The following is a 27,855-nucleotide window of genomic DNA, read 5'->3' on the forward strand; positions in this document are numbered from 1 at the left end:
AAAGATCCAAGCAATTTGTTAGGATATTCTATTTGGCAAGCTCTCATTCTTGGTTTGCAAAAAATTAAAAGAAAACCCTAAGTTGAATGGGGATGGGGAGTATTTCTGCTCCAGTGCTGGGCATTTAAATCGTCGTCTTGTTGCGCCCAGGTGAAAAGCAGAGGGGACGATCTCACATTCAACGGTTAGTCGCGCACTTTCAACGGTTCGAGGGCGGTGTCTGTTTGTGTGTGAGAGGTAAGCGGCGTATGTCTTTTTTTCATGCTATTGGGCTCACAGAAGTTCTGCAACTTTGAGCAGAGAATCGTAGCAGAATGGGTTTTCTTTTGTGGTGGGGTGGGGGGGAGGCGGCGCCAGAAACTCCAGCTCCATTTGCAGGCTTTCTGAACCTCGCGTCTCGACGATGTGCATTTTCTTTTTATGTCCCTTGAGGTAATCTGGTTGTTGAACCCTAATCATCCAGTTTCCCCCCCCCCCCCCCCCGGCCAACAGTGCCTTCACCATACCCAGCTTCAAGCCACTCTACTTCATGGTCGCCCATCAGCAATATTTCAACAATGCAGGTTGACACACCACCAGCAAAACTGCTCTTCGCTGCACCATTGCTGATGTGTTGAGAGAAGGAGGAGGGTTTGTTCCAGGATTGCTGACGTGGCCGCCTCATAACGCCCCATGACAGGTGGCCCATTGCTCCTCAGCGTATGGTTATCTTTACTGGCAGGAATGGGTGCCCATTCCCTTCTATATCACTCTCCATCGTGCAAGTGCACATTGCATGAATAGTTGTTGCTAGGAATGTGGAGAAGAGTAAACGAGACAAGCGATTTGGCATATAGAAGACTGACACATAACATAACGAGAAAACAGTTTTACCTCTAATGGTATGAGCAGATTGGGTGGGCCCTTTCAAGATTCTTCCCTTCACAGTTTTACCACTATTGGTATGAGCAGATTGGGTGGGCTCTTTCAAGATTCTTCCATTCACAGAACAGCATGTGCAAGTTTCCTTGCATATGGCTCAGGTGGTGAAGAAAAATAGCGGCTGGGCTGACCTCAAGCAAGGTTTTCTGGTAGGTTGCCTGAGTCCACACAGCATCTTAATTATGGAATCTTTGATTCAGCTTCTCTTGCCAATGCTACTGGTTGTACAAAGCAGGAGTTCTGAACTGATCTCGTTGGCTGGTTGCTTCCGGCTTAGTTTGTGCTTGCTTCTAAGTGCGGGATCTATTGTTTTGGTGCACTTAATTTCTGGGGCTAAAAGGTGGAGAAGAATGTAGGTTGTCAGCTGGGCCAGTGGACAAGCTGCAAAATGTGAGGTTTTGGGCTGCTTTGTTGTGCTCATGGCTGGCCCACATGTGGTTGGCTTCTTCTATGGTATTGTCCACCATGGAAATGTTGTAGCCAGCCTGTCAATCGAAAACTCCACTACTTGTTTTTTTCTGGTTGCCATCTTGCAACCTTGCTGCATCTGTCCCTTGCCCCCTTCTTTTTAGACGGTTTGGGTCACGTGTGGTACATCACATCCTTGGCAATGCACCCTTCAACTACACCTTGTGCCCCATGTAGCATTCTTATAGTTTCTTTCTCCTTGGTATCAGGATGCACAATTTGGTCTGGATGATTGCATCTATCTAGCCAGCAGTTTATCGTCACGTCCTAAATAAATGGGTGAGACTCAATAGTCCCATAAGTCCAGATTCCAGTCTATTGACACTTGGTGTAAACATAGTCCTCTGCCAATAAGGTGTGAGTCCACATGACCCTTGGCATAGATATAAGTTCCCTGCCAAGTAGGCCTCATGTCCACTCCACCACTTGCACTCTGTGCTGGTACTCTGACCACACACCTTGGAGGAGGGATGGCAAGTCCACTCTACCACTTACACTGTGTGTTAGTACTCTGATCACACATCTTGGAGCAAAGATGGGCTCAAGTTCACTCTACCACTTACACTTTGTGTTGGTACTTTGACCACACACCTTGGAGCAAAGGTGGGCTCAAGTGTGTAACATAAGATAAGAATCACTCATAGCATAGTCGTGGTGCTCCATGAACATTTTTGCTACACATAGTTCATAGGCATTTTGGCCACCAATAGTTTTACAAGCGTCTCAGCTGCCAGTAGAAATCCATAGAAGCATCTTTAATCCATGAGTTGTCGTGTGCTTCATGAATCCATATGATAATTATGTATACCATAGATACCCGGCTTTTCAACCATTAAAAATGTTTCCCTGAAACAACTCAAGACAAACAATTCATCCTTTTCTCCTTGTATACACATACAAGGGTAGAGCACTTATCCAAAATGCATATTTGATAAACACAAAACAAATAATAATGAAAAAGTACTTATCTCTTGTTTGTTAAGTTCCTCATGAGTCTAGAAGAGATTTCTTATGGGCTTTGATAGACTAACCCAAATACCAATAAATTGGTTGAAGCACAAAAACGAAGTATGTGCTTTGAAAAAGACTACACGAACTAATATATCCATAAGCCAAACATGCTGCTGCTCATGCTGCTCATGATGCGTGTCTTCTTTCATAATTGGACAGGCTCGCAGTGTTTCAGTACACTTAAAGGCAGTGTTTATATCCAATAGGATCGTCTTCACACAACAGTGAAATAGTCAAAGTTCTGATACCAATGTGACTCGTAGAGGAGTGGGCCGGTAAGTGTTTCTCAAAACACTTGACCATTAATGCAACTAAACACTTAAATTGGCCACAGTCTTAAACATATGCCCCTTAATTCCACAACACTGTAAAGGAGAAATGTGCACATCTGACACCACATAGAAGCTGGAATGGGATGACTCACCCCGCCTCCCTCTTGGAGTATTTTATTACCCAAGGAGAAAAATATCACGTACAAGCTGAGAGGGAGCACATGCTCCAGATTTATCCACATACAACCATTTAAGAAGACAAATGCTCAATGGCTGAAAATCATAACACAATGATTAAATACCCTTGCTTCAATATGTCTTTGTGATGGAAGCCCTTAAAATAGTCCCAGTGCATGCTTTGCGGAAAAGGCAAGTCGGAGTCTACCTTTGTTGCCTCTGACAAGGGCAAAGGCAAAGGCGGAAAAGGGAACTCCAACACCAACACCAACACCAACACCAACACCAACAACAACAACAACAACAACAACAACAACAATAGCAACAGCAACAACAAAAACAAAGGCAAAGGCAAGGGTAAACAGGAATCTAAGGAATCCAAGGTCAAAAGCAATGAATGTGATTACTGTGGCAGGTAAGGTCATACTGAGGCTCGTTGCTTTGCTCGTCGTGATGATTCTCGAGCAGCCAAAGCCAAGTATAAAGCCCAGGATTCTTCTAAAGCATCTGACAAGGACAACACCAAAGATAAATGCAAAGTTTCAGAGGAGGGGTCTGCCAAAGTTGCATACATGCTAGTCACAGATTCATCCACTTCTTCACAGGATTCATTTCTCATGGGTTGGTGATAGTGGTGCTTTTGTCCACATGACCAATCAGGCTCATATCTTGGAGGACTACCAGACTCTCTCTTCTTTAGTTCATATCGGCGAAAACTCTTCGCTTCCTGTCATCACTGGTGTTCGTAATGTTTCTTTGGGTTTTTCTGCCACCTTACATGATGTTCTACATGTACCATGGATTTTAAAAAATCTGTTTTCAGTATACAAAGCTTCTCAGAAGGGACTCGGTGAAACTTGCGGCGGGTGCCCGGGGGACTAGGGCCTTTGACACACTTGTTGATACCATCAATGCATATTAAAACATTTAAACATGGCCACAGCCTTAACACATATCCATCATCACTTTGCATAAAACATAAAGCTGGACAAAACATCCATATATGCTGAAAATGGAGCTTGCACGTGTGACACCGCATAGAGGCCGGAATGGGCCGAACCCCCCCCTTGGAGTATTTTATTACCCAAGGAGAATAATATCATGTACAAGCTTTGAGAGCCTTACTCTCCCCACGGGAGATGCCGGATTATCCATATACAAATGCCATAACACAGCCCAACACGAGGCTACCAAGCTGGAGAACAGGCTGTAGACATGCCGAGCCAACAATATAATCCATATCCCTTCGTGTGGGTACTGATTCTTTCCCAAAAACCACGGGTCTTCATGCAATAGAGTTGGTACAGCAAGTACAACTCTCCATTCAGCCGGTACAATAGGTACAATGGTTGGTACAGTAGGTATAATGGCTGGTATAGTCGGTACGGTGGTTGGTATAGCAGGTATAGCAAATACAAATGTTGGTACAACATGTATAGTGACTAGTATAGTAGGTACAGTGGTTGGTACAGTAAGTACAGAAGTTGGTACAATCAGTACAATGGGTGGTATAGCAAGTACAACAAGTATAAGGACTGGTACAGCTAGTACAATGGTTGGTACAATAGGTACAACTCTCCATTCAGCCGGTACAATAGGTACAATGGTTGGTACAGTAGGAACAATGGCTGGTATAGTCGGTACGGTGGTTGGTACAGCAGGTATAGCAAATACAAATGCTGGTACAACATGTATAGTGACTAGTATAGTAGGTATAGTGGTTGGTACAGTAAGTACAGAAGTTGGTACAATCGGTACAATGGGTGGTATAGCAAGTACAACAAGTACAAGGACTGGTACAGCTAGTACAATGGTTGGTACAACAAGTACAATGGCTAGAAATCATAATAAATGATTAAATACCCTTGCCTTCAGTATTTCTTCGCGATGGAAGCCTCCAAAACAGTCCCCAACAGTCGGTATTCTTCATGGGCAGCCTTCAAGAGAGAGAGAAAGAGAGTAGCCATCATTAGGGCAGCCTGTAACGGTAGTAGAGACTAGTGTGCAGCAAGAGAGCCTCCATTAATGAAGAGAGAGGACTTCAATTTATAGATTTGGGCCTCCCATGAGCTAAAATGGCAAGAGAAGGCTACAATGACAAGTGGAGAGCCACACAATAGCTGAAGTGACAAGTGTGAGGCCACTTGTCTCACTTTGATCCATTTTCTAAGTGTTAGGTCACTTGTCTCACTTTGGTCCACTTTCTTGCCACATGTTCCAATCTAAGAGATGGGTCCTTCCATAAACTTTATCTCTAAAAATATCCCAATTGGTAGACATTCTGTCATAGGCACTTTGCCAACTCTTGGTATCTGCTCAATTCCAGATGTAATGACGCGAACAGAATTTCCATTGGAGTCGGGCCAAAAATAGCAACTCTCCTAAATTTTAGGAGTGTGGTCCTTTGTATTCTAGGATAATCTCCCATTTCCAAAGCTTGTACTTTCCAAATATTTAGACATCCTTGAGTCCACCAGATCCCTTTCATACTGGGAAATGCCCAGGTTGGTGTTGATACCAATGAAACTTGCGGCAGGTACCCGGGGGACTAGGGCCTTTGACACACTTGTTGATACCATCAATGCATATTAAAACATTTAAACATGGCCCACAGACTTAGCACATATCCATCATCACTTTGCATAAAACATAAAGCTGGACAAAACATCCATAAATGCTGAAAATGGAGCTTGCACGTGTGACACCGCATAGAGGCCGGAATGGGCCGTGGTCGTGAGCAGCCCAGGTGCTGGTCGTGAGCATGGGCTGCTATCAGCTTGTTTTAGGCTGGCCGACCAGTAGCCTGGGGCCATATAAAATGGCTCCCTTGTCCCCACACTCCACATTGTAGATCCCAGGGTTTTCTTTGGTGTATATGGCAGAGTTACACAGCTTTTCTCTCTTTCATCTTGTCTTGCTCTCTACAACAATTGTCTTCATTTCTGTTGTGCATTCTGACAGTGACATCCCACGTAGTGGGTTGGGGTTAAATTAAGCTCTCTATATCGGGTAAAATGCCCTTGGTCTCCTCTCATCCCCCACCTTTATTGGTGGTCTCATGGGATGTTCGGGTGTGGGAAGACCTAGCCGGTAAAATGTCCTTGGTCTCCTCTCATCCCCCACCTTTATTGGTGGTCTCATGGGATGTTCTTGTGTGGGAAGACCTAGCCGGTTGATGGTTGCCTTTTGTGTGCTGTGCCTTTGTTTGCTTGGTGCTCTGTGCTTCGTGTTCTTTCATTTTTATGGTGCCCAAATGGGCTGCCCAAGGCTGTCCCTTGGCTTTCCCTTGCCCCTCCTTTGTGTTGTTTGTCTTAATAAACTATGGTTTCACACACAAACCCTAAATCTAACCTATAGACCTAGACTAATGATCTTGGCATCCAACAATGGCGTGTACAACCTTACAGCTTGCAAGTGGGTTACATTTGACTTTTGTGGGACTTGTACGTAAGTCACTTATATATCATGATCATGAGTTCACATTAGGCCGAACATCCATAAAAAGTCTCGAAAGACTGACTTTGATTGGACCCTAGACCTAGATGGTGCCTGGCGACATGTCCCTGGACAAGGGGTCACAAAATGCAAGGCTCACAGAATGTAGTGTTCATACCAAAATGAGTTGTAAGTGTACTTATTAGCTAGAATGACCAACTGGATGAAACGGAGGGTTTCAAAGTGACACTTGTTATATAGATTTAAAACTATTCTCCATGTCACCATTTTCGGCATCTCCAGAATTCATGTGTGGATGGGCTTTGGATGCCCAAAAGATCAAGAATGTACAAGCTTTGGGAATGGGGGATTATCCAGTACAAAGGACCAAGTGTTCGTAGCATGGTCCGGGCAATCAAGACGGTTTCTTGGACACAGAAATGGGCTTTGGAGCTCAAGTGTCAAGTGGAAAGTATGTATATGGCGAACTCTTGAGGATTTGGGAGAGATCGAACAATGAAACAGGTTTCTACATGGTGCTTACATGTATTTCTTATGTGGTGGAACACAAAGAGATTATCTCCTAAATTTTAGGGAAAGTTGCTATTTTTAGCAATCTCTGATGGAATTTCCGTTCGTGTCATTACCTCTGGAATTCGACAAAGATCGAGTATGGACAAAGCGCATTGTGAAATAAGCTATCATCTTGGATATTTTTAGAGCTAAAGATTGTGGAATTGTTGGCCTTCAGATTTGGGACATGTGGCAGATAAGAGGATAAAAGTAAGACAAGTGTCCTCACACTTGTCAATTCAGCTCTACACATGGCATTGTCGCATTTTCTTGCTTATTTGAACATGAGAGAGTTATCTCTTGGGCGAGTTTGAGCTTCAAGCAGGTTTTTGGAGGCTGAAAACTCTGATTTTTCTTCATTTCTCTTCATTTCTAAGCCCACCATAGCCATATCCAGCTTGGGGAAGATGATTTTCACTACTCTACACCATCTTGCACACGCTGGATGGCTGTTTTTCAGCAAAACAGTCCTAAAGCTTGCTGAAATTTCTAGTTTTATGTGATATACAAGTTGTTATACTAGTTTATGCGCTCATGGATGAGCCATATGGGCTGATTAACAGGTTTTGGCGCTCATGGATGTGACATACAGGCTGTTATACAGGTTAATGAGCTCATGAATGAGCCACATGGGCTGGTTTATAGGTTTATGAGTTCATTGATGAGCGACATGGGCTGGTTTACAGATTTATGTGCTCGTGGAAGAGCCATATGGGCTGTCATACAAGTTTATGCGTGTATGGAAGAGCCACGTGGGAGAGTAAGGCCCTCAAAGCTTGTACATGCTATATTTCTTCTTGGATAATGAAATACTCCAAAAAGGGGGGAGGGGCGGGGGTGTGTCGGCCCATTCCGGCCTCTATGCGGTGTTATATGTGCAACTTCTATTTTCAGCTTTGTGGATTGTTTAATGGCTGTGATTAAATGCCGAAATGTTTAGTTATGTTCATGGTCAAGTGATGCACACCCACTCCTGCGCTTTGTGGGCGAGTTACACTGCACCCATTGTTGATGCTTGATAGTGAAGGATGTAGTCATGTTTGAGTCCAAAGGAGACTGATTTGTTGCCGTTGAAGTCGATGCCGTGGCCGTTGGGATAGGAGTAGAAGGGTTAGTTTGATCTGCCATGGTAAAGGAAGTGAAAGGTTAAAGGAATGTAAATAGGGTGGATGAGAAGGGTAGTGCCGAGACAAGGCTTCACGGTGAGGAGGAGGAGGAGGAGGAGGAGGATGTCAAGCTATATGAACCCCTTACTTGCGAGAATACTGCTGATATGAAGGAAGAGTGCTTGTTCTAGGGGACGAAAGCTGCAGCAGTTGTGTTGTGTTAAAGAAAAGTGGGTATTGTACTTTTCTTAAAACAAAAGGCATACGGAGGCTTTTAAAGCCTTTGTCCACCAGTTTTGGTAAAAATCCACCCTATTATGCTTTTCTAAAAAGAAACAGTGTGCCCTGCCCCCCCCCCCCCCGCCCCGACCCGACGCACCTATGCGGCACATGCTGATATACGTCACTGGGCCTGGTCTTCCTCTCTCTCTAACCTTGCCCCTTCTACCGTAACCCATGTCTGCTTTTTCTCACTCTAGATGGGCTCCTTTTTTCCCCTGTGCATGGCTGCCTTTTTTGTGCACTGGCCCACGGCCACCTTGTGTATGCACGCTGGCTGGCCTATGGCCTAGCCCACAGCCACCTTCTGTATGTGTGCTAGCTGGCCTATGGCCTAGCGACAGTGTCATTTATGCGGGCTTGCCTATGGGAAGTCTCTTGTGAGCGTAGCATTTACATGTCCATGGCCGCTTGTTGCGCATGCTGGCCAGCCCATTGCCACATGGCCCAACTCGCCCGATTGCGTGGCCTTGTGGGCTTGGCTTGGGTGGGCCTAGCCACCTTGGCTGGCCCCCCCTAAAGGCAGGCTAAAGCTCTTGTCGTTGCATACCCAGGGTAAAAGGCATCACCCACCACCCCTGCATAGCTCCACCACCCATAAAGCCCTCGTCGCTGCATACCCAGGGTACAAGGCATTGCCCACCGCCCCTGCATATCTCCACCTACTGCACTTGAGCAAAGGTAGAAATCAGAGGCTTCATGGTGGTGGTGCTGTTTCCTTTCTTCTTCTTGCCATGACACAATACCTAGGTCCTATAACCTCCAATTCCTGTGAGTTCCAGAACAAATCTGATGCTAGTGTAAGGTCTCACATGACCTTCCCAAAGAAATCATCTGACGTGGAACCATAGAGAAGCGAGGCTTAAGCCTCACTTCCCATCCATAGAACCACTCCGGACTCACCCCCGAGATGGAGGATATAATAGCTACATCCTGGGCAGAGCTCCCTTGCAGTAAGACCTGGTGTCCCATACCACCAGGCCACACCCTACAGGTGTCGTCGCGGTGAGCACCCCCGATAGGCCATTCGCTGCGAGTCAGACTTGATGATCGCGATAACAACTGAGCCTAGGTTATGCGTATATAGGCCATTGGGCTCTATAACTAGCCCCAGTGCTATCATTAGCTGATAGCCCTATAATCTTTAATAACTATGCCTCCACCTATAAGCCTGCTACGGTGTGGATTGGATTATCTCCTTCTGGGTGCCTAGTATGAACCTGTCCTGGATGTAATAGGTGCACTAGCAACGGTCACGTACAGACTAAGGCTTTGGGCCAAAAAAAACTTTAATCCCCATCCCAATCCCACAACCAAATCCCCCGCCCCCCGCCCCCCACCCCTGCCTCTTCAAATATCAAGTTTTGGGGGAACGCAGGAAATTTTGCCTTGTTTCACAACAGTTTGGTATAGAAATGTTGTGTGTGTTTCGAAGGGCATGAAACACGTTTTTATGTTATCATGAACTCACGCTACCCTTCTCTGTTCCTAGCGTATCCTCACACAACCGCTTTCTCCCTTATATTGAAGCTCACGAGTCACAACTTGGATTATATGATCTCAGCTATGTAGCTTGTAGCTCATAATCAAAATCTATTACATCTGTGGAGTAATGCGTGCAACAGTTTCATTTATTGTCTTGTGAAACATCCGGGGGGCCAGAGTCATGTTTTATTTTTTAGTTCTTTCTGAAACTGTATCCTATGTGATTGTGGGCTTTGTGATTACTTGTTTAGGCTCATAGCTTGCATCAATGGAGAATGGAGTCAATAAACCAGGTATGGGTTGATTAATGCCTGGATTTTGTTTTATTCTGAGGCCATTATCGAGAAGCCGTAGTTATTTATTTTGCAGTATATACCAGTATGAATTAGAGAGATGCTTCATCTTTGCAGCTAAAGTAAAAGGGTCGGAAGTTTTTGTTGGTGGACTTCAACAGTCTGTGAAGGAGGAAATGTTACGCAAGGTAGGCCCACATGTACTTTTGATATATAGCCAATATGATGTAGGTGTTTCAGGTATTCATTGTGTGGTGATGGCTGCATCAATTATGGTTGTTCAAGCCTGTTTATGATTTGGAGTTAAGGAGTTCATAATGCTCGAGCTATTCTTTCCTGGTAACTTCTTATGGGCCGGCCTGCAGGTTTTTCATGAATTTGGGGAGATTGTCGAGGTTCGCATGATGAAAGATCAAAATGGGAACCTTAAGGTGTGGCCATTGATGCAAGAGATGGTGGTTCCAGGCACTCTGCATGTTGGACGATGTGCACGTGCTCCCTTTTCTGCATGACACTGTTGTATTAATTAGATGCTTTTAATGCAAGAACTTTTTGTGGGATCTTGTTTTTATGCCAATGTCATTGGTTGGGTGTGATTAGGGTTATGCCTTTGTGCGTTTTACAACCAAGGAAGCTGCATTGAAGGCTCAGAAGGGAAAACATGGCACGATTGTATGCTCAAATCTCAGATATTGTTGTCCTCGTCTCTTCTCTCAAGTTGGCTAATTCTCATTCTTTCTTATATTGATGACTCTCTTTTTTGATAAAAGCTGCAAGGCAAGAAGCTTCGTGTTTCTCCTTCTACAGATCAAGACAGGATCTTTATTGGAAGTTTAAAGAAAGGTTCTTGTCTTTGAGTCCTCATCTTTGTGTCTCTTTGGAAAGGGGTACAAGTTTGTGTTGTTGGTCTCTTTCTGTAATACATCTAATGTACTAATTGTCAATTGAATCATTCAGAGTGGACACAGGAGGATCTAGAGCCCATGATCCGGCAGGTAATCAGATTAGTTTATGCAATGATCTATGTAGGCAAGGTGTTAGGTTACCATGCCGGGGAATATTTTATTGCTCTGAGATGTGCCACTCTTATCTACAGGCTTTTCAGGATGTTGTATCTGTGGAACTTGCAGTCATTCCAGCTCCAGAAGGAACTCCTGCTGGCAAGAAAAGGCAGAATAGAGGGTTTGGTTTCATCACCTTCAAAGACCACTCAGTATGTGTTTCCAATTCCAAATTCCACTTCGTACACTGGTCAAACTGCCAATGTTTGTTTGACTTTGGGGGCACTGTTGTCAATTTATGTAGTGTCTAGGTTACTATGTCTCAGTTACTGTTCACAAACTGTCAATCGGGAACATAGTCCTGTGCTATTGGGCAAGAACATTGTGCTAATCTACAAAATTGATCTATGGCCCTCCTAGTTCCTTTATGGAGAGAGGGGCATATGAGGTTTTTGTAAAGCTTTTGGGTTGCAAGGTTGAGGTGTCGCGAGGCAATATCCCTTACCTAGAAAATGGCCCAATGTCTCGCCCAGGTATTGGGCCCTACATGTTGGCCTTTCTTCAGCAGCTTCACTGTCTTCCTATGAAGCCTCCATTAGAGATGTTAGATTCCCTTCTCTCATGCATGCCTTATCTTTTTAAAACTCTGAACTCTTCTATCTTGCTGAATTTTCCTTAAAATGATTACATTCCAGGCTGCAGCACGTGCTTATCGGGTTGGGAACAAGGCAGATTTCACTTTGGAAGGTACATGGCACCCCATTGTTGATTGGGCTCAAAGTGAGATGGAGGTTGATCCAGATGAAATGGCTAAGGTAATTTGTCTGTTTTGACATGCGACTCTAGTTTTGCTTCAGGGAAAGCACATTACCTGCTTGATTAACCACCTACTTATCTAAATTGATCTTCAAACCTAGCAAGTTACCAATGGTCTGGCAGCTGGTTTCAGGTCAAAGTGGGGTTTGTTACCAATCTTCCAAGCAATGTGAAGGAGGATTTTTTGAGAAAACTTTTTGAGCCACATGGAAAGGTATGAAACTCTAAACTAAAGGTTAACACGAGGGGCATTCTTTCGTTGTTCTTTTGGTTTTCTTGATCACCATTTAGTGTATTGCATCATGTTTTTATTGCTAGAACTCTCTTCTAGATCTTCAAATCTTGAAGAGCTGTTCGCTGTATTTTGTATGCCTTGTGCAGATTGAAAGGGTAGCAATATCCAGAAAGGGGAATATTCCTGTTGGATTTGTACATTTTATAAACCGTTCTGTAAGTAAAAAAGCCTTTTATTCATGAGTGTGCATGCACCTCTTTTCAAATACCTTCGATAATTGTACATGCATCTACCTGTAGGACCTTGAGTCAGCAATCAAAGAGCTTGATGGCAAGACAGTTGACGGGCCTGAGAAAGGCCATAATTTCAAGCTACAGGTTTGATCACTAGTGTTTAGACAGTCATTGTTCATTCAAATTTCTGGCAATTTGCCATGCAGACTGATTCTGTAGCTGTTTGGATATATTAAGTGCAGGTTGCAGTTTCCAAACCAGTAGATAAATCTAAAAAAAGAAGTAGAGAAGAATTGGAGAGTACAGGAACTAAGAAGGGTGGAGTGCAGAAGAATTTGGTTTCTGGTGGAGCGTATCCAGTTACTAGTGCACTTGTGGGGCCTCGCCTTGTAAGAGAAAATGAATCCCCAGCAATATTTGTTTTTTGATAAAAGTTCATTATGGGAGATCTGTTTTTTGATGGAAGTTCATTATGGATCTGGTCTGTGTGTACGATCAGCTGGTTGGTCATGTTGTCCCAGAAACATTTTTGCTATTTCTTGAGAGAGAGAGAGAGAGAGGGAGAGGGAGAGAGTTTTTATTAACGTATACTAAAGACCCGAAGGGTCTATCAGACCCAAAAGGTGTTACATATGATTGGATGTTAGAACACCAAAACCATCAACACCTTATTTTGGGGACTGAGATGGGCCATTCTCCCCTCTTTGAGTAATGGATATTATCAAGGAGTATTTGTAAGTACAAGCTTGGGTTGATCCCATATCACCAAGTTACCAATACGACAAATTGTAGATGAATACAATATGGAAAACAATAATCCAATCCAATGCATGGTTGTCGAAGAAGAGTATTTACAGCTTTTTCTCTCTTGTAGTGGTAGAACAAGAGATTCAAACCAGCACCCTAGCTTCCCAAGCACTTGAGACAGCTTGCTGGTATCCCTTGAGCCAAAAACCACCTACAAGTAGGGTCTTCAACAAGAATTACCTCCCGTGGGCAGTTTAGGACGGGACAGCCAGTCTTATTTAACCCCCAGCAGGAACACAGCTTTGGCAGAAGAAAAGTGAAACCCAGATTAGGTAATGTCTCTCTACTGTGTATAAGAAGAGGCAGTTTGTTGTGCATGGGTTTAAGTCTCTGATTAGGTGCTAATTGCAATCAATCAATCATAAAAATGCTTCCGCAAGAACCCATATATTACATTGGTATCACAGTGTTAGGTTTTGAAGGAAGAAGGGCTGTAATTTCTCTCTCTCATAAGGGCGTGGAGATCCATTGCGAAGAACCCTATCATCATCAGCATTTTTACTCAGGTTTGCATTTTTAAAAAATGAAGGCTGCATATCTCTATTGAGCATTGTATATATGTCATGTTAGTAGTACACGGTAGATTAGGTAATCTCTAGTAGTTTGTTGTGCATGGGTTTAAGTCTCTGAGTAGGCAATAATCACAATCCATCATAAACACACTGCAAGCACCCTTGTTACATTGGTACAAAGGGTTGCAATTTTTCTCTCTCATAAGGGCGTGGAGATCCATTGCGAAGAACCCCGTCGTTGTCAGTGTTTTCACTCGGGTTTGCATTTTTTCATGAAGGCTGTGTTTTGCAAATTCTATACCAGATAGCTTTTGTGTGTGTGAGGGGCGCTTAGCCAAAGGGCAATATAGGGAGCCCAACAACACCAAGTAGAGGTTGGATAGAGCAAGCAAGCGAGGCGGCGTGATGGTGTTTCAAAAGCAACCAGACGGGGGTGGAAGAAGGCGCATCAGGGGGGTTTGGCACTCAAAGGCCAGATCTGGGAGAGCATAAGGATGGCCAGATTCAGCAAAAATGCAGCCCTATTCAGGGTGCAGGACAACACACGGTAGGTGGCCTTCCACAGCAACAAAACACATCAGCAGGGTGCCTCCAAGGGGGTGCCATAGGCTGGCCAATTTGTAGACGGAGGGGGCATATAGGGTGTAGCGTTTACATATTTGAGTATATGCAGCTTCCCTGCTCGAGCTACACCCACCCACCCTTCATTGCACAAGGAAGAAACCTTTACCTAGTCCTTGACCACAAGGGTGTGTATGTTTCAGCAGATGTCAGAGAGCTCTTTTGTTTCTTGGAAGAAAACATGGTCCACCAACATCAATCTCTACAAAAGCATAGCCGAATCATTTAGGATAGAGAGGGGTGAGGAGATTGTCTAGCAATTGGAGGGCCAATTGGCAGCTTGCCTACAAGAGATTTGGAAGATCCCTCCAAGATCTCCCTAAACACAAGCAACAAGATTAGTACTATATAGGAGGGGTGCAGGCGAGGTCACTTCCCAACCATAGGTTTGCGATTGCAAACCACGTTCGAGCTAGATGCAGTAGCTTGTAGAGTCTCTAGTCTAAGCTCAAACTCACTGTATACAATTGTCAACAACATTAATGATACCCACAAGTCACTTGTGTAGTGATTACAACTGCTATAAATAACCAACTAGTCATAAATAGCCAGTAACTATGGTTTTACGAATAATCCACCTTTGCCACTCAGATCAACTTGCTTTTTCTAATCCCAGGGCGCTCCTAACCTTGTCAAATTAGGTCACTAATTCCAAGGATTAGCGTTAGGTAAATAACATAATTTTCCCTCTAAGACATTTCCATTGTTGGGAATAAACAGGGGAAACTCAAAACTACATTTAACAATTGCCTCCATAATTTGGTTCACGTGTGTCTAATCTTTCTACTCATAGGAATTGGCTAAATCTGCAGTAATGGTTCCAACAACTAACAACAATTCTAAAGACGGCAAACCTAAACCAGAGTCGTGAGGACTAAAGACGGACCAAACTTGAACTAGAGTCATGAGGAATACAATAATCCCTCAATCCAACTCTCGAGGATTGGAAAATGTGACATCATACAGACAATTGTCGTAGCCAATTATATTACCTATCCTCACTAGAATTGGGCAATTCTTGTTCTTGTACCTAGGGGATGGATCCATCTCCTCCTAGAACGCCTCAGTCTGAAAATCAAACAGGTTGCAAAGTTCATTCCCTCCATGCGGATCGAGGAGAAGAATAGATGTCGATTGCTTTCAAACTTTTTTGGCAGAAAAGGGCATAAATCATCAATGCACAATGCCATACTCTCCTCAGCAAAATGGTGTTGCTGAGAGAAAGAATAGGTCACTGATGGAAATGGCTAGATGCATGGTCAAAGGCAGAGACTTTTCTCACAAATTCTGGATGGAGGCTATCATGTGTGCTACACATGTTTTGAATAGATGCCCTACCAAAGCATTGAAAACCATAACGCCATACGAGGCTTGGCACGCGAGAAAACCTAAAGTTGATCACTTTAGAGTTTTCGGATGTATTGCTTATGCACCTGTATCTTAGCTATTGCAAAGTAAGCTTGATGACAAAGCTAATAAGTGCATATTTGTAGGTTACAGCAGTAGCATTGTAAAGGGTTTTGTCTCTATAATCCTACCACACAAAGGATTATGAGACGTGTTTGCTGAAAATTCAGACCAGCCATTGGCTGAATTTTATGGACAGTCACCTAAAGGCCCACATGACATGTTTGAAGGACTACTCCCATTAGGAATTGATTGTTGGCTGTCCGGTACCTTACAGGAGAACAAGCTTTCAGCTCCACTTGGTAGCTGGACACGGGTTGGTTCACGTAATGCAAGAGAAAATGCAAATGTTGCTTGCATGAGTACTCTTTGTGATTGTAACCGTTCCCTACAGGAGGCCTACAAATCGGAAATACACATTTTTACATCACTTAACTAATACAAACAATGGACAATACTTGCAACATTAAAACTGGAAATAACAAAGAACACTTGACCCTATCACTAGGGTCGGAAAGCAGCCCCCCCCTCCCCCCCCCAATACAGTTTGTATTTCTTGGAGTATTTATATGTACAAGTGTTCACGGGTCCCAAGGTGAGATTTCTCTATAACATGAAGTGAATACAACTGAAAAACAATAAGATTTTTGTCGATGAAGAATCAGTTGTCGGAGTAGACCTAATCACAGGCAGTCTCCCACCTTCATTGGGTGAACACCCGCCCCTCACTGGTCTTCCGGGACCGTGCACCAACAGGTACGCCCCTACTAATGCCTAGCAGGGTGAAGCACCACGGAGGGAGTGATACCTGGTGTTCCAAAGTAAGCTTTGCCTCTAGTTTTCCTCATACCTCGATGACCTTCACTGGCTCCTCTGAATGTGAGGGCGCGGTCAGGGTACTCACGAGAAAGATCACCATTCTCGTGGCCTTCCATGGTCAAAAGGCAACTGGTGGTGATGCTTGCCTACACAAGACAACATTTAAATTTAATATTTTTTGAATTTGAAATACAGAAACAAGTACTTGATAAAGATTCAAATTGGGATGTAAGGTGAGGAGATTGTCCCCCCTCCAATGTAGTCCTGGTCGGTGCAAACAGCAGGTATAGGTATGGCAGCCAGTAGGTATAGATGAGGCAGCCAGCAAGTAGTCGTGGCAGCCAGCAGATACAGTAGGCGGGTATAGGACAACAGCAAGTAGGTATAGACGGGTACTGATGCAGCCGGTAGGTGTTGTAGTCGGGTACAAGGTAGCAACCACAGGTATAATAGGCGGGTACAGATGTAGCCGGCAAGTGCTGTAGTTGGGTACAAGGTAGCAGCCAGCTACAGGTACTGTAGGCGGGTACAGAGGGCAGCAGCAGCCACGCGAGCTGGAGGCGGATACAGAGCTGGCAGTCGGTGGGTATTGAAGATAGTAGCAGGCAGGTACAAAGTTGGCAGCTAGGCGGGTGTGAGAAGGTAGGTACAAAGCATCACAGAGGCGGGTACAAGAGTTGCACACAGGCAGGTACAGGGGCAACTGGCGGACTGGAGAAAACCAATTTCCCGTCTCCATACAACAATCGCCTTCTTTTTCCATCAACCACCTCCCACATACCATCCACGTGTGAAGTGGATTCTTCCCATGCAATACTTAATCTTAAGTATGATTAGGTCTTAATCAAAGGTTAACTCTTGGGCACCCACATTGAAAGGTGTCCAGCCATTATTTAAATGTGTGAACACCCAACCTTATAAATATTAAGGTTTAGACTACTTCTCCCACACTAGAGAAAGGAAAAAAAGGCATACTTACCACCTGTTCACACGCCACGCCAGCTCGTCAGCAAACAACACACCCACGGTACACTGGGGGCGTTCCCGTCTAGTGTACTGGCACGTCATAGCAGGCTAACACACGAAAACAAATCATGCGAAAACAACTTTATGCATGCAAACATGAATGCATGTGCACATGTAATGGACGAAATCTCCCTTTCATGAAACTTGTACAAGAATTTCTTGTCGGACACAAAACTGGCGCGACATAAATGTAAAGTCTTGGTCTTCCTATGGAGTGACAGTTCCATAGGCAAAACACAAATCCTGGCACGAGCCTTCCTATGGAGTGACAATCCCATAGACAAAGCTCGGCACAAATATCAGTCCTACCATGGAGTGACAGTCCCATGGGCAAGACGCAATCCTGGTCATACACGGGTTGCAGCAAACAGGCTCCCGTTCATATGGCACAATACTGGTCACACACGAGTGGCACAAAATTGTTCTCGTCCATGTGACACAAGATGACTGACCTTTTCACATGGGACACTGGCTTGGCCACATGTGAACATGGGATAAATCTGGCCGCTCTATGGAGTGACAGTCCCATAGAAGTGGCTCCAGAAACGGAGACGGACCAAATGTAGACATCCCCTCCCCCCCAGCTTCTAAACAGTTGACCTCAACTGAAAAGCCTCAAGATATGCCTACAAAAGCTGCGGGTAATTAGTAAAATAATCCTCATCTATCCACTTTGCATTAATGGGTAAGTAATTTTTAAACTTCACAAGGTATCTTTTGGAAAGCTTCCCATGTGGTAGCTTTCTCTCCTTGTGAAATAATACAATCTGCTCTAGCTAGAGGATCTCCTCAAGCTCATCATTCTCGAGCGGATCTTCTGTGGTGACAGGCTCGTCCAGATTTGGCCCCACATACTTCCGCAAAAGACTCATGTGAAAAGCATTGTGAACCTTCCAATGACTGGGTAAAGCAAGCCTGTAGGACACTTCAATGATCTTTTCAATCACTTTGAAGGGTCCATAACATCGAGTAGAAAGCTTGGGATATGACCCCTCTCGTCCTGGCCTCTTTCGAAGCCTAGCTTTCTCAAATTTCAGTAATACCCAATCACCTTCCTTGACTTCCATGTCCCTTCTATGCTTGTAGGCAGCCCTCTTATGCTTGTCTTGAGAGCGTGCAATGGCTGTCCGCACCTGAGCAAAGGCTACATCCAAGTCACGCACATACTCATCGGTTGCAAAAATCTCATCCTTTCTACGAAGGATGGGTGGCAAGATCACTCTGCCATAAATAATCTCAAACGGGGCCTTTCCCGTGGAGGCATATACCATGTTATTGTAGGCAAACTCTACAAGTGGAAGATACTTTTCTCAGGCACTCTTTTGATATGTCACATAACACTTCAACAAATCCAACACAGCAGAATTTGCAGCCTCACTTTGACCATCTGTTTGGGGGTAATAAGTAGAAGAGAACTCAAGCTTAGTGCCCATGTTGTCAAATGGAGCCCTCCAAAAGAGGTTCGTAGTCCTGGGATCTCTATCCCCAACAATGAACTTAGACATACCATGATGCTTGAATATGTGAGCAAAGAAAAGCTTCACCATATGATCGGCTTTTATGGTTTTCTTGATGGACAAAAAGTGAGCTTGCTACTAAACCTGTCAACGATGGCCCAAATAGCATCATTCCCATGCTGGGGTCTAGGTAAATCCATAATGAAGTCCATAGTAATGCTTTCCCATGGCTGCAAGGGAATAGGCAAAGGCTAAAGCAAACCTGGAGGCTTTTGCCTATCAAATTTCACCTTTTGGTAAGTAATACATGTGCGTACATAAGCCTCGATGTCTTTACGCATGCTTGGCCAAAAGAAATATCTTTCTATCATGCGTGTTGCAGGTAAAATACCTCTTGATCAGCATAAGGTGGGGCGTGACATTCCTCCATAACCTTTGGACGCATATCCTTCACCACACATAAGCAGTTATCCTTCATAAGATAACCCTATTTGATCACATAAGAGGCATGCGAGTGGCCAGCCATCAAATCAGTCCATATATGGAAAAAATCAGCATCCAAATGATACAAAATCACGCATGGCAGTCAAGTCCCCATGCAAGGCCACTGAAACGGCAGCTGCATATGGCTTCCTGGACAAGGCATCTTCCACTACATTCATCTTTCCAGGAGTATGTATGATCTGAAAATGGAACATAGAAAGAAAGTTTGCCATTCTCATTTGTTTCTCCAAGAGCTTTATTTGAGATAAAAAGTACCTCAAGCTTTGATGATTTGTCTGGACTACAAATTTAGCCCCAAGAAGATAATGCTTCCATATTTTTAAGGCATGAATTACAGCCAAGAGCTCTTTTTCATAAATGTCCATATGAATCTCGGCATCATGCAATTGATGGCTATCATAAGCAACTGCATGACCCTCTTGATTTAGGACAGTCCCTATACAATTCCCACATGCATCACATTCCACCGTGAATGGCTTTTGCAAGTCGGGAACAATCAACACGGGTCCACAAATGATAGCATTTTTGAGTTGCAAGAAGGTATCTTGCTCATTGGAAGTCCATTTAAAGGTGGCTTTCTTCTTTGTAAGATCATGTAATGGCAAGGCAATCTTAGCGAAATGCCTTATGAATCGCCTATAGTATGAACATAATTCAAGAAAGTTATGAACTTCATGTACATTTTGCAACTCTGGCCAATTTTGAATGGTTTCAATCAGCAGGATCCATTCTTACACCATATTTGGATACAATGTGCCCCCAATAGTATATCTCTGAGAGAAAGGACTCACTTTTCTTAGCATTTATGAAGAGTTTATGCTTTCGCAACTCTTCAAACACTGTAGCTAAATAAGTCTTATGCTCCTCCTCATTCTTGGAGAAAACCAAGACATCATCAAAGAATACACCTGTGAATTTACGATGGGGTCGAATAATCCTGTCCATCATATGGTTGAATGTTGCCGGGGCATTGGTAAGGCCAAAAGGCATCACCAAAAACTCATACAATCCAAAAACTGTCCTAAATGCGGTTTTATGGAAATCGTGGGGTACCACACAAATTTGGTGATAGCCACTCTTTAGGTCTATACAGCTGAAACAAGCTGAGCCATCAAGCTTATCTAAGATGTCATCTATGCGTGGGATTGGAAATCGGTTCTTGATGGTGAGCTTGTTTAGAGCTCGATAATCCACACACATGCGGAATGATCCATCCTTCTTTTGCACAAGAAGCACATGAGAACAAAAGGGTGAAGAGCTTGGTTGAACCAAACTCTTCTCCAAAAGCTCATTGGGTACTGAAGACAGCAGCAGCCAGGTACAAAGCTGGCAGCTAGGCGGGTGTGAGAAGGCATGTACAAAGCAGCACAGAGGCGGGTACAAGAGCTGCACACAGGCGGGTACAGGGGTAGCCGGCGGGCTGGAGAAAAACCATTCCCCCTCTCCATACAACAGTCGCCTCCTTTTTCCATCAACCACCCCCCACATACCATCCACGTGTGGAAAGGATTCTTCCCATGCAATCCTTAATCTTAAAAAAAAAAAACAGAAAGAGACTTCTATTAAGTATGAAAAAGACATACAACAATCACAGCTATAAGCTGGAAAAGAATAGAATCATCCCAATATGTAAGGTGATTTCAACCACTGAGGAGAAAGATTGTGGTACTAGAGGAAAAGAAGATGCCATGGTGCCACTCCCGTATAAATATCACTCGCTTTGCCTGCGCAAAACGAGAGGGTCCTTGAATACGAGCCCAAGTAGCCATAAGAGTATGGATGATATCACCCCATATAGTACTAATGCACTGAGATCCAAAAATCTGGACACCTCAATAGCCTCCGTGCATCTAGCTCTCCAGATATGTTATGTTGTAATGCTGGCAACAATCTCCCAACTGGTGTCAATCCTCTGTCTGGGGGGTATATAATCAGAGTGAGAGCCATCCTGCAATAAACCATGCTGGGCAATATGGCTACGAATGAAAATAGTAGAATCTGTACCACTGTCCTCATAAAAAAGCTACGGACCGGACAGGGAGAGCCAAGCAACTGGCCCCCAAGTCACATGCATGGCTTGGCCACTCAATTTGCCCATAAGTTGGGCTACAGAACCCCAAATCTGCTGTGCAGTGCTACATCCCCATAAACAATGTTGTATAGTCTCAGAATTTGCCGCACACCTAGGGTAGGAAGGTGCTACACCGAAAACGGATCTCCATTGATTGGTGGGGAGACCACCATGTAAGAATAACCAAAAGAAATGAGAGATGTGGCTCCTCCTATACGAGTGCCAAGCAATCCTTCATCTTAAGTATGATTAGGTCTTAATCAAAGGTTAACTCTTGGGCATCCACATTGAAAGGTGTCCAGCCATTATTTTAATGGCACGAGAGGAAACCTAAAGTTGATCACAACAGAGAGCACCTAATATGTGAAAGAGGATCACGACACTTTTATTATGCTCATTCTATATGTGGATGACATGTTGATAATTGGGAATGATAAGGAGAAAATTTCAGCCTTCAAAGCTGAATTGCAAACCTCATTTGAGATGGCAGATTTAGGATTGTTGCATTATTATTTGGGCATACAATTTGTGCAAACAGATGTTGGGAGTTATGTATAGCAATCAAAGGAAATTCAAAAGCTGTTGCACAAGTTTGGGTTTCAAGATTGTAAGCCCATCTCTACTTTGATGCAACGAGGGTTCAAATTGAGCATGTATGATGTTGGAGAGCCTTTTGATATGAGTGTTTACAGCCAAGCAGTGCGCTACCTCATATACTTATGCAACACACGCCTGGATATTTAGTTTGGGGTTTCCCAGTGTAGCAAATTTATGCACAGAACATGTGCAAAGCATTGGCAAGCAGTGAACCGCTATCTTCAGGGCATCTTGGATCTTGCTTTGGTATATCCCAGGGCCACACATTCCAATGCAATCCTATGGTTTGCAACAATCTCCATTTCTCACCATCTTTGTGTGATCTGTGTGTTGTGTGTGTGATTTGTGTGTTGTTGGAGAGCCTTTTGATACGAGTGTTTGCCACTAAGTAGTGGGCTATGTGATCTATGTGCTGTGTGTGATTTGTTTGTTGTTGGAGAGTCTTTTGATACGAGTTTACAGCCAAACAGTGGGCTGCCTCATATACTTATGCAACACACGCGTGGATATTCAGTTTGGGGTTTCCCAGTGTAGCAAATTTATGCACAGCCCAGGTACAAAGCATTGGCAAGCAGTGAATCGCTATCTTCAGGGTACCTTGGATCTTGATTTGGTATATCCCAGGGCCACTCATTCCAATGCAATCCTATGGTTTACAGCCAAACAGTGGGCTGCAACACACTCCCGGATATTCAATTTGGGGTTTCCCAGTGTAGCAAATTTATGCACAGCCCAGGTACAAAGCATTGGCAAGCAATGAACCGCTATCTTCAGGGCACCTTGGATCTTGATTTGGTATATCCCAGGGCCATACATTCCAATGCAATCCTATGGTTCGCATCAATCTCCATTTCTCATCATCTGTGTGTGATGTGTGTGTGATATGTGTGTAGCTGCAGCTGCCCTCTTGGGCCAATAGCATATAGCATGCATTTATAGCCATTTGCATTGGTGCAAGCAGTCAAGTCAGTCTGTTTGTGTGCTTTTGACATAAGCATTGATGTCATTGGGGGTACCTTTGTAACCTATAAAGCTGCATGTACTTAATTTCACATCATTGAGTTGTGTACTCCACTCTCTCTCTCTCGCTTTGTTCTCTTTTTTCTTTGTATATCTTTTTGAACACACACTCCTATGTCATGAAGATCTTTCAACCTCCATAGCTTAGGACATTCAGCAAGAAGAAGAAGAGCAGTGAGTTAGATGTTTGAAGAAGTTGGATAGCATGTTGGCAGCTTTCACGAGGCTGAGTACAAGCGATGTAGTAGTGTTGGCACAAGCAGTAAGAGTGGACAAGAGGGCTGCAGTTGAATTCCAAGGACAAGGGAAAACCAACGACACACAAGGGACAATCTGGGTTCCATAGATTAAGGTCAATCAAGAGGTGCAAGAGTCCGAATTTGCAAAGTCTACTCCAGTTCTAGAGCCAATGGCCAAGATCCAATAGCTCATCGAGGTGGCAACACCTAAGGTTTAGGCATTTCTCTTCAAATCCATCGAGGAGGAGGATGAGTTGAGTGCTTCAACAGTTCTTCGGTTCATGAGGCTTGTGTGGAGTGTACCGCACCAATAGAGCAACTAGAGGCAAAGAGGCTAGTTCTAGTGCTTGCAGTTCATGAGGAGGCAATTGTGGAGACAGCATGTTGGAGGTTGCACCCACATTTGGACCGAAATCAGGTCGTGCTTGCAGTTCATGAGGAGGCAATTGTGGAGACAGCATGTTGGAGGTTGCACCCACATTTGGACGGAAATCAGGTTGGAGCATAGGAGCATCATGTGCGCTCCTGCTCCAAGTTACCAGGAGGGGATGTCAGGTGCACACATTCCAACGGTGTGACATGGACACACCCTTACAATTTAGCCACTTTAGAGGTGTGTTTATGGTGGAGTCTTGGCCAATTTTGGGACTTTTCAGCCATTAGTGAGCTTGGAGATGAGGGAAGCCCGTGGTTGCCCGAAATATACTGATCTTACTTCAGCAAGTGCCATCATCATCATCATCAGGGAGCCCCTGGTTCCCCGAAATACCGTGAGCTTACTTCAGCAAGTGCCATCATCAACATTATCAGCAGGGAAGTGTCCCTATCATCAAGTCTCCCGCTGTTGGTTAGCATGTTACCGTGGGATAAGTATTAAATTTGCGGAAGTCCACAAACCAGTAGCAAACTCATCTTTCGTGCGACCTAGCTTCATTGATTAAGGCTCTCAATGTCAAGATGTGACATGTGTTTGTGTGTGTGAGTGTGATGGGAGGGTATGAATTGTTATGCGTATGTAGTTAGAGCATAGTTTGGCTATGTTATCGATCTTTTGTTTTGTGCATGCAGATTGTTGACCCCTATGAGCTAGCTGTGCTTGGCTTGCATCCGAATGTTACCGAGAAGTTATTACAGATTTTTCAGCTAGGGATAGTTAGTCAACACGAGGTAAGGCTTGTGCCTTCATTTTCTGGACTGGCTCCTTATTTGCTTCTACTTCATGTTGCATATTTCATCTTAAGAATCTAAATTTTGTTCTTTTGTAGTTGGACATTCATGTTCTTGAAAGCCTCAGGGAGCTGCCAGAATCATCTGCAGTAGCAGTGTTGGACAAGGTACTTCCGTCCTGATGCTGTCTGCAACATCCCATACTGCTCCTCAGTTGATGGTAGGGCTTGATGATCGGGATGCTAGGATTATGCGATGGCTACACGAGTGGCTAGACCTCTTGGAAATGAACATGCTCTCTCGATTTGTTTTTTTGTCTTTGGATTAAATCCAGTGTCATGAATGTGAGCTCCTTGATTTGTGGCTTAATCTAGATTGTATGATTGTAAATGAAGTGCAAATGCATCAATACACAAGAAATTAACCCCATGCCTTGGAATGGATAATCATTCTCACTACCATCTGCCACAAAAAAAGAGTGGTGGTGACTCTCTCTCTCTCTCTCTCTCTCTCAGAGTCTCTCTCTCTCCTTCTCTCGTGAGTTCTTAGGCAAGGACCAAATAAACAAACAACCCTTGAATGGACAACTATTCCCACCACCCGTCATGGAGGTATGGTGAAAATTCCTCACCAAGCTCTCAAAAGAGCAAATGAACTCTCATGTGGATGTATTTTGTGCGAATCAGCAGGGTGGTTCTAATCGTTAATTATTTTGTTTGTTCATTTCTTTTTTGCAGTTTGCATCGACGAACTTGATGGAGATCAGAAGTAAGGGAGGATATTTGGCAAGCTTGATCAATAAGGTACTCCTGATCTCAAAAGTTCTGTTTTGTGGAACTCCATCAAATAGGCATATGAGATTTATAGGTTTGTATATATAACCTCAAGAGTCATGCAGGGACGGAAAGAGGCTCGTGATACAGGGAGCAACAAGAAAGGTTCAAGGAAGGTCTCCTTAGGGCCAATTGGAAAGTCTTTGCAAGAGGGATCACTTGGTAGTTTAGGAGTTGCACATTCTCGGATCTCAGCTTTGGATGGCTACAACCTGGCACATGTTCCAACCAATTCTGACTTGCTTGGGTAAGCTGAGATGAGCTAATACTGCTGATTTGTTTATACTCGGAAGTTTTCTCTCCTCATGCCTGGTGTGTGTTCTTGCCTCTCAGATATGGTGGATACAGCTCTTTGTCGTCATTGAGCATGGTTCCTAATCTGACTGATGGGCTAACAACAGACACCCTTCTGTCAAGGGTGCCTACAAGATTGGGAGATGTCCAGTCATTACCCTTCAGTGGCCTGAGTGGCCTGGGTAGTCTGGGTGGCTTCAGTGGCCTTGATACCGTTGGTGGCCATGAAGTTGCTCCTACTGAACACAGGCCCTTTAAGTTTGATCCTTTCACAGGAGAGGCTTTCAAGTTTGATCCGTTCACAGGAGAGCCTTTACAACCCCCTCACATTCCATCAACCCGGCTGGGCACCAAATTCTTTTAAGGTTTTTTTATTGCAATCATTATGTTGGCGTGGTGGCAACATGAAAATAGAATCTATCCTTATGATTTTGGGAGAAATTTGAGGTCTTTCGCTTATGTACATTTGCTTGAAAATTTTGTGCACCCTTGTGCTTGCATTATGCAAGCAATTCTTGCAATTGATATTGTATCCTTGATGTAGTAAATGTCCAAGTATACATGCGAAGGCACCCTTGCATCACACCAGCCATGACAGGGTTTACATTTACTTAAGAGTAGAGGTTGACATGACTGTCCACCCTACAATTGATTCATTGTACACGTGTTGACCAACGTAATCTAGGTAGTGTACATGCTTATATCCCAAGAGATTGGATTAGGTAACTTAGTACACCTCAGGAGTAGCCCTCACCTAGTTTTTTGCCATGAAAGGCTAAGAATTGGATACAGTAGATGGGATGAGAGTACATGTACATTCATTAAATCAAAAAATAGCTATTTGCATAACATTCCATGAGACTCTAGATCCATGCACGAAGGCTGGTAGGTTGGGGCAGGATTACGGTCATGCAATAGCCAAACGTCTAGCTCCCTGGTGTTCTGCATTATAATGAAGTCCTAACCAAATACTTTGTGATGAATGCATGCTGAAAGAACACTTGCTGAAGGATTTTTGCTAATGCAACTTGCCCGCAGGACCTTTTAGTACCAGAGATGAAAAACATCTCTACACATCAATATGTAAAAGAAGGGAGGAGAGATTGAATAAAGTATGTTCACATTTAGATAAAATGATTAGCCACCTTCTCATTATAGCAAAGTAGGGGGCAACTTGGTGGCTGGGAATCTATATCTGTACTGCAAGTGGTCCTAGCAAGTGGGATTCAAACTGTTCCGATAACAAATCAGAGATAAGCTTAGGCATGCTAGTGGAAGGTGAGTGGGGGGGTAAGTTGGCATCCTCATATTTCCCATTCTCACTAGCACTCTATAATTTGTTTTCCAAGCAAGAGCTAGTCTCAAAAGCACGCGTGCACGCACATGTGGGCGCGCGCACAGTCTCTCTCTCTCTCTCTCCACAGGGTAGATGATTTTTTTTTTCATTTTCACGTTTTTAATGTATATACAACCAGTTCACATGTATCACCTTTTAGTCTCATAGACCCTTTTATTGGGGAGCTAGGCATGCATGTTAAGAATTAAAAAAATAGGTAATCAGAAGTGAGCCATGCTGACATCAGCCAAAAAACCAATCAAGATGATCTAGTTAAAAAAACTAATGATTCAATGGATGATGTAACTACTCCAAAGAGTCATGGAGGAGGGGAATGTATATAAGTAGATTTCAAGCGCATTGTCTCTACATGGTGATGGCACTTTCATTCTCTTCTATTACAACTAGGTATAGCCTTATTTGTTTTATGGTCTATGGGTCTAGTGGAATCACTAACTTTGAAGAATCAGTCAAGACGTTCATTGGATAGATTTTGAGACACTTTATTGTTTTCATAGATCTAGCAGTCAAGACTTTCATTGGATAGATTTTGAGATACTTTATGGCTTTCATAGATCTATCAGCACTTGGTGCCCATGATGATCCTAATGATTCTTGATAATTATATTTTGAGATTAGTCATGTAATACAATTGCAAACAAATTTGTAGATGAATTAGCAAATGATTTGTTTTTACATTTGTTCTTTGCAGCAATGCCATAAGTGAGAACAATTCTTTCTTCTATGGCAAAAGTATATGCATTTTTAAAGCTCTTTGGAGAATCCTTGCTAAGCTTTATCCTAAAAAATAGCAAGGGAAGAAAGCAAGGACAAGAAAAG

At 43.6% G+C, this 27,855-nt stretch overlaps 1 protein-coding gene across 3 annotated transcripts; it reads left to right on the forward strand.

Moving 5' to 3' along the window:
- LOC147633503 (uncharacterized) lies at positions 1–27,855 on the forward strand. 3 transcript variants are annotated; one of them, XM_086806593.1, is made up of 19 exons: positions 1–237; positions 9,979–10,020; positions 10,138–10,208; positions 10,386–10,451; positions 10,621–10,692; positions 10,791–10,863; positions 10,978–11,015; positions 11,117–11,233; positions 11,717–11,836; positions 11,971–12,051; positions 12,219–12,287; positions 12,372–12,449; positions 12,548–12,694; positions 24,454–24,552; positions 24,651–24,719; positions 25,290–25,355; positions 25,451–25,632; positions 25,719–26,044; positions 27,728–27,855. In XM_086806593.1, the coding sequence occupies exons 2-18, from the start codon at positions 9,996–9,998 to the stop codon at positions 26,041–26,043; spliced, it is 1,698 nt and encodes a 565-aa protein (XP_086662719.1). In that variant the 5' UTR covers positions 1–237; positions 9,979–9,995; the 3' UTR covers position 26,044; positions 27,728–27,855. The 3 variants fall into 3 exon arrangements, with proteins under 3 accessions (XP_086662719.1, XP_086662718.1, XP_086662720.1); XM_086806592.1 differs by lacking the exon at positions 27,728–27,855 and having other exon boundaries at positions 25,719–26,262; XM_086806594.1 differs by lacking the exons at positions 1–237; positions 27,728–27,855 and adding an exon at positions 403–432 and having other exon boundaries at positions 25,719–26,262.

The sequence above is a fragment of the Cibotium barometz genome, chromosome 12 (assembly GCF_041138505.1).
Source record: "Cibotium barometz isolate CiBa-2024 chromosome 12, ASM4113850v1, whole genome shotgun sequence".
NCBI lineage: Eukaryota > Viridiplantae > Streptophyta > Polypodiopsida > Cyatheales > Cibotiaceae > Cibotium > Cibotium barometz.

What these genes read in the sequence shown, in the direction of transcription:
- LOC147633503 (XM_086806593.1), top strand. Translation starts at nt 9,996, where the DNA reads ATGGAGAATGGAGTCAATAAACCAG. An exon ending in TATTGGAAGTTTAAAGAAAG is followed by an intron (nt 10,864 to 10,977) that starts GTTCTTGTCTTT and finishes TGAATCATTCAG; the next exon opens with AGTGGACACAGGAGGATCTA. An exon ending in ATCCAGATGAAATGGCTAAG is followed by an intron (nt 11,837 to 11,970) that starts GTAATTTGTCTG and finishes AGCTGGTTTCAG; the next exon opens with GTCAAAGTGGGGTTTGTTAC.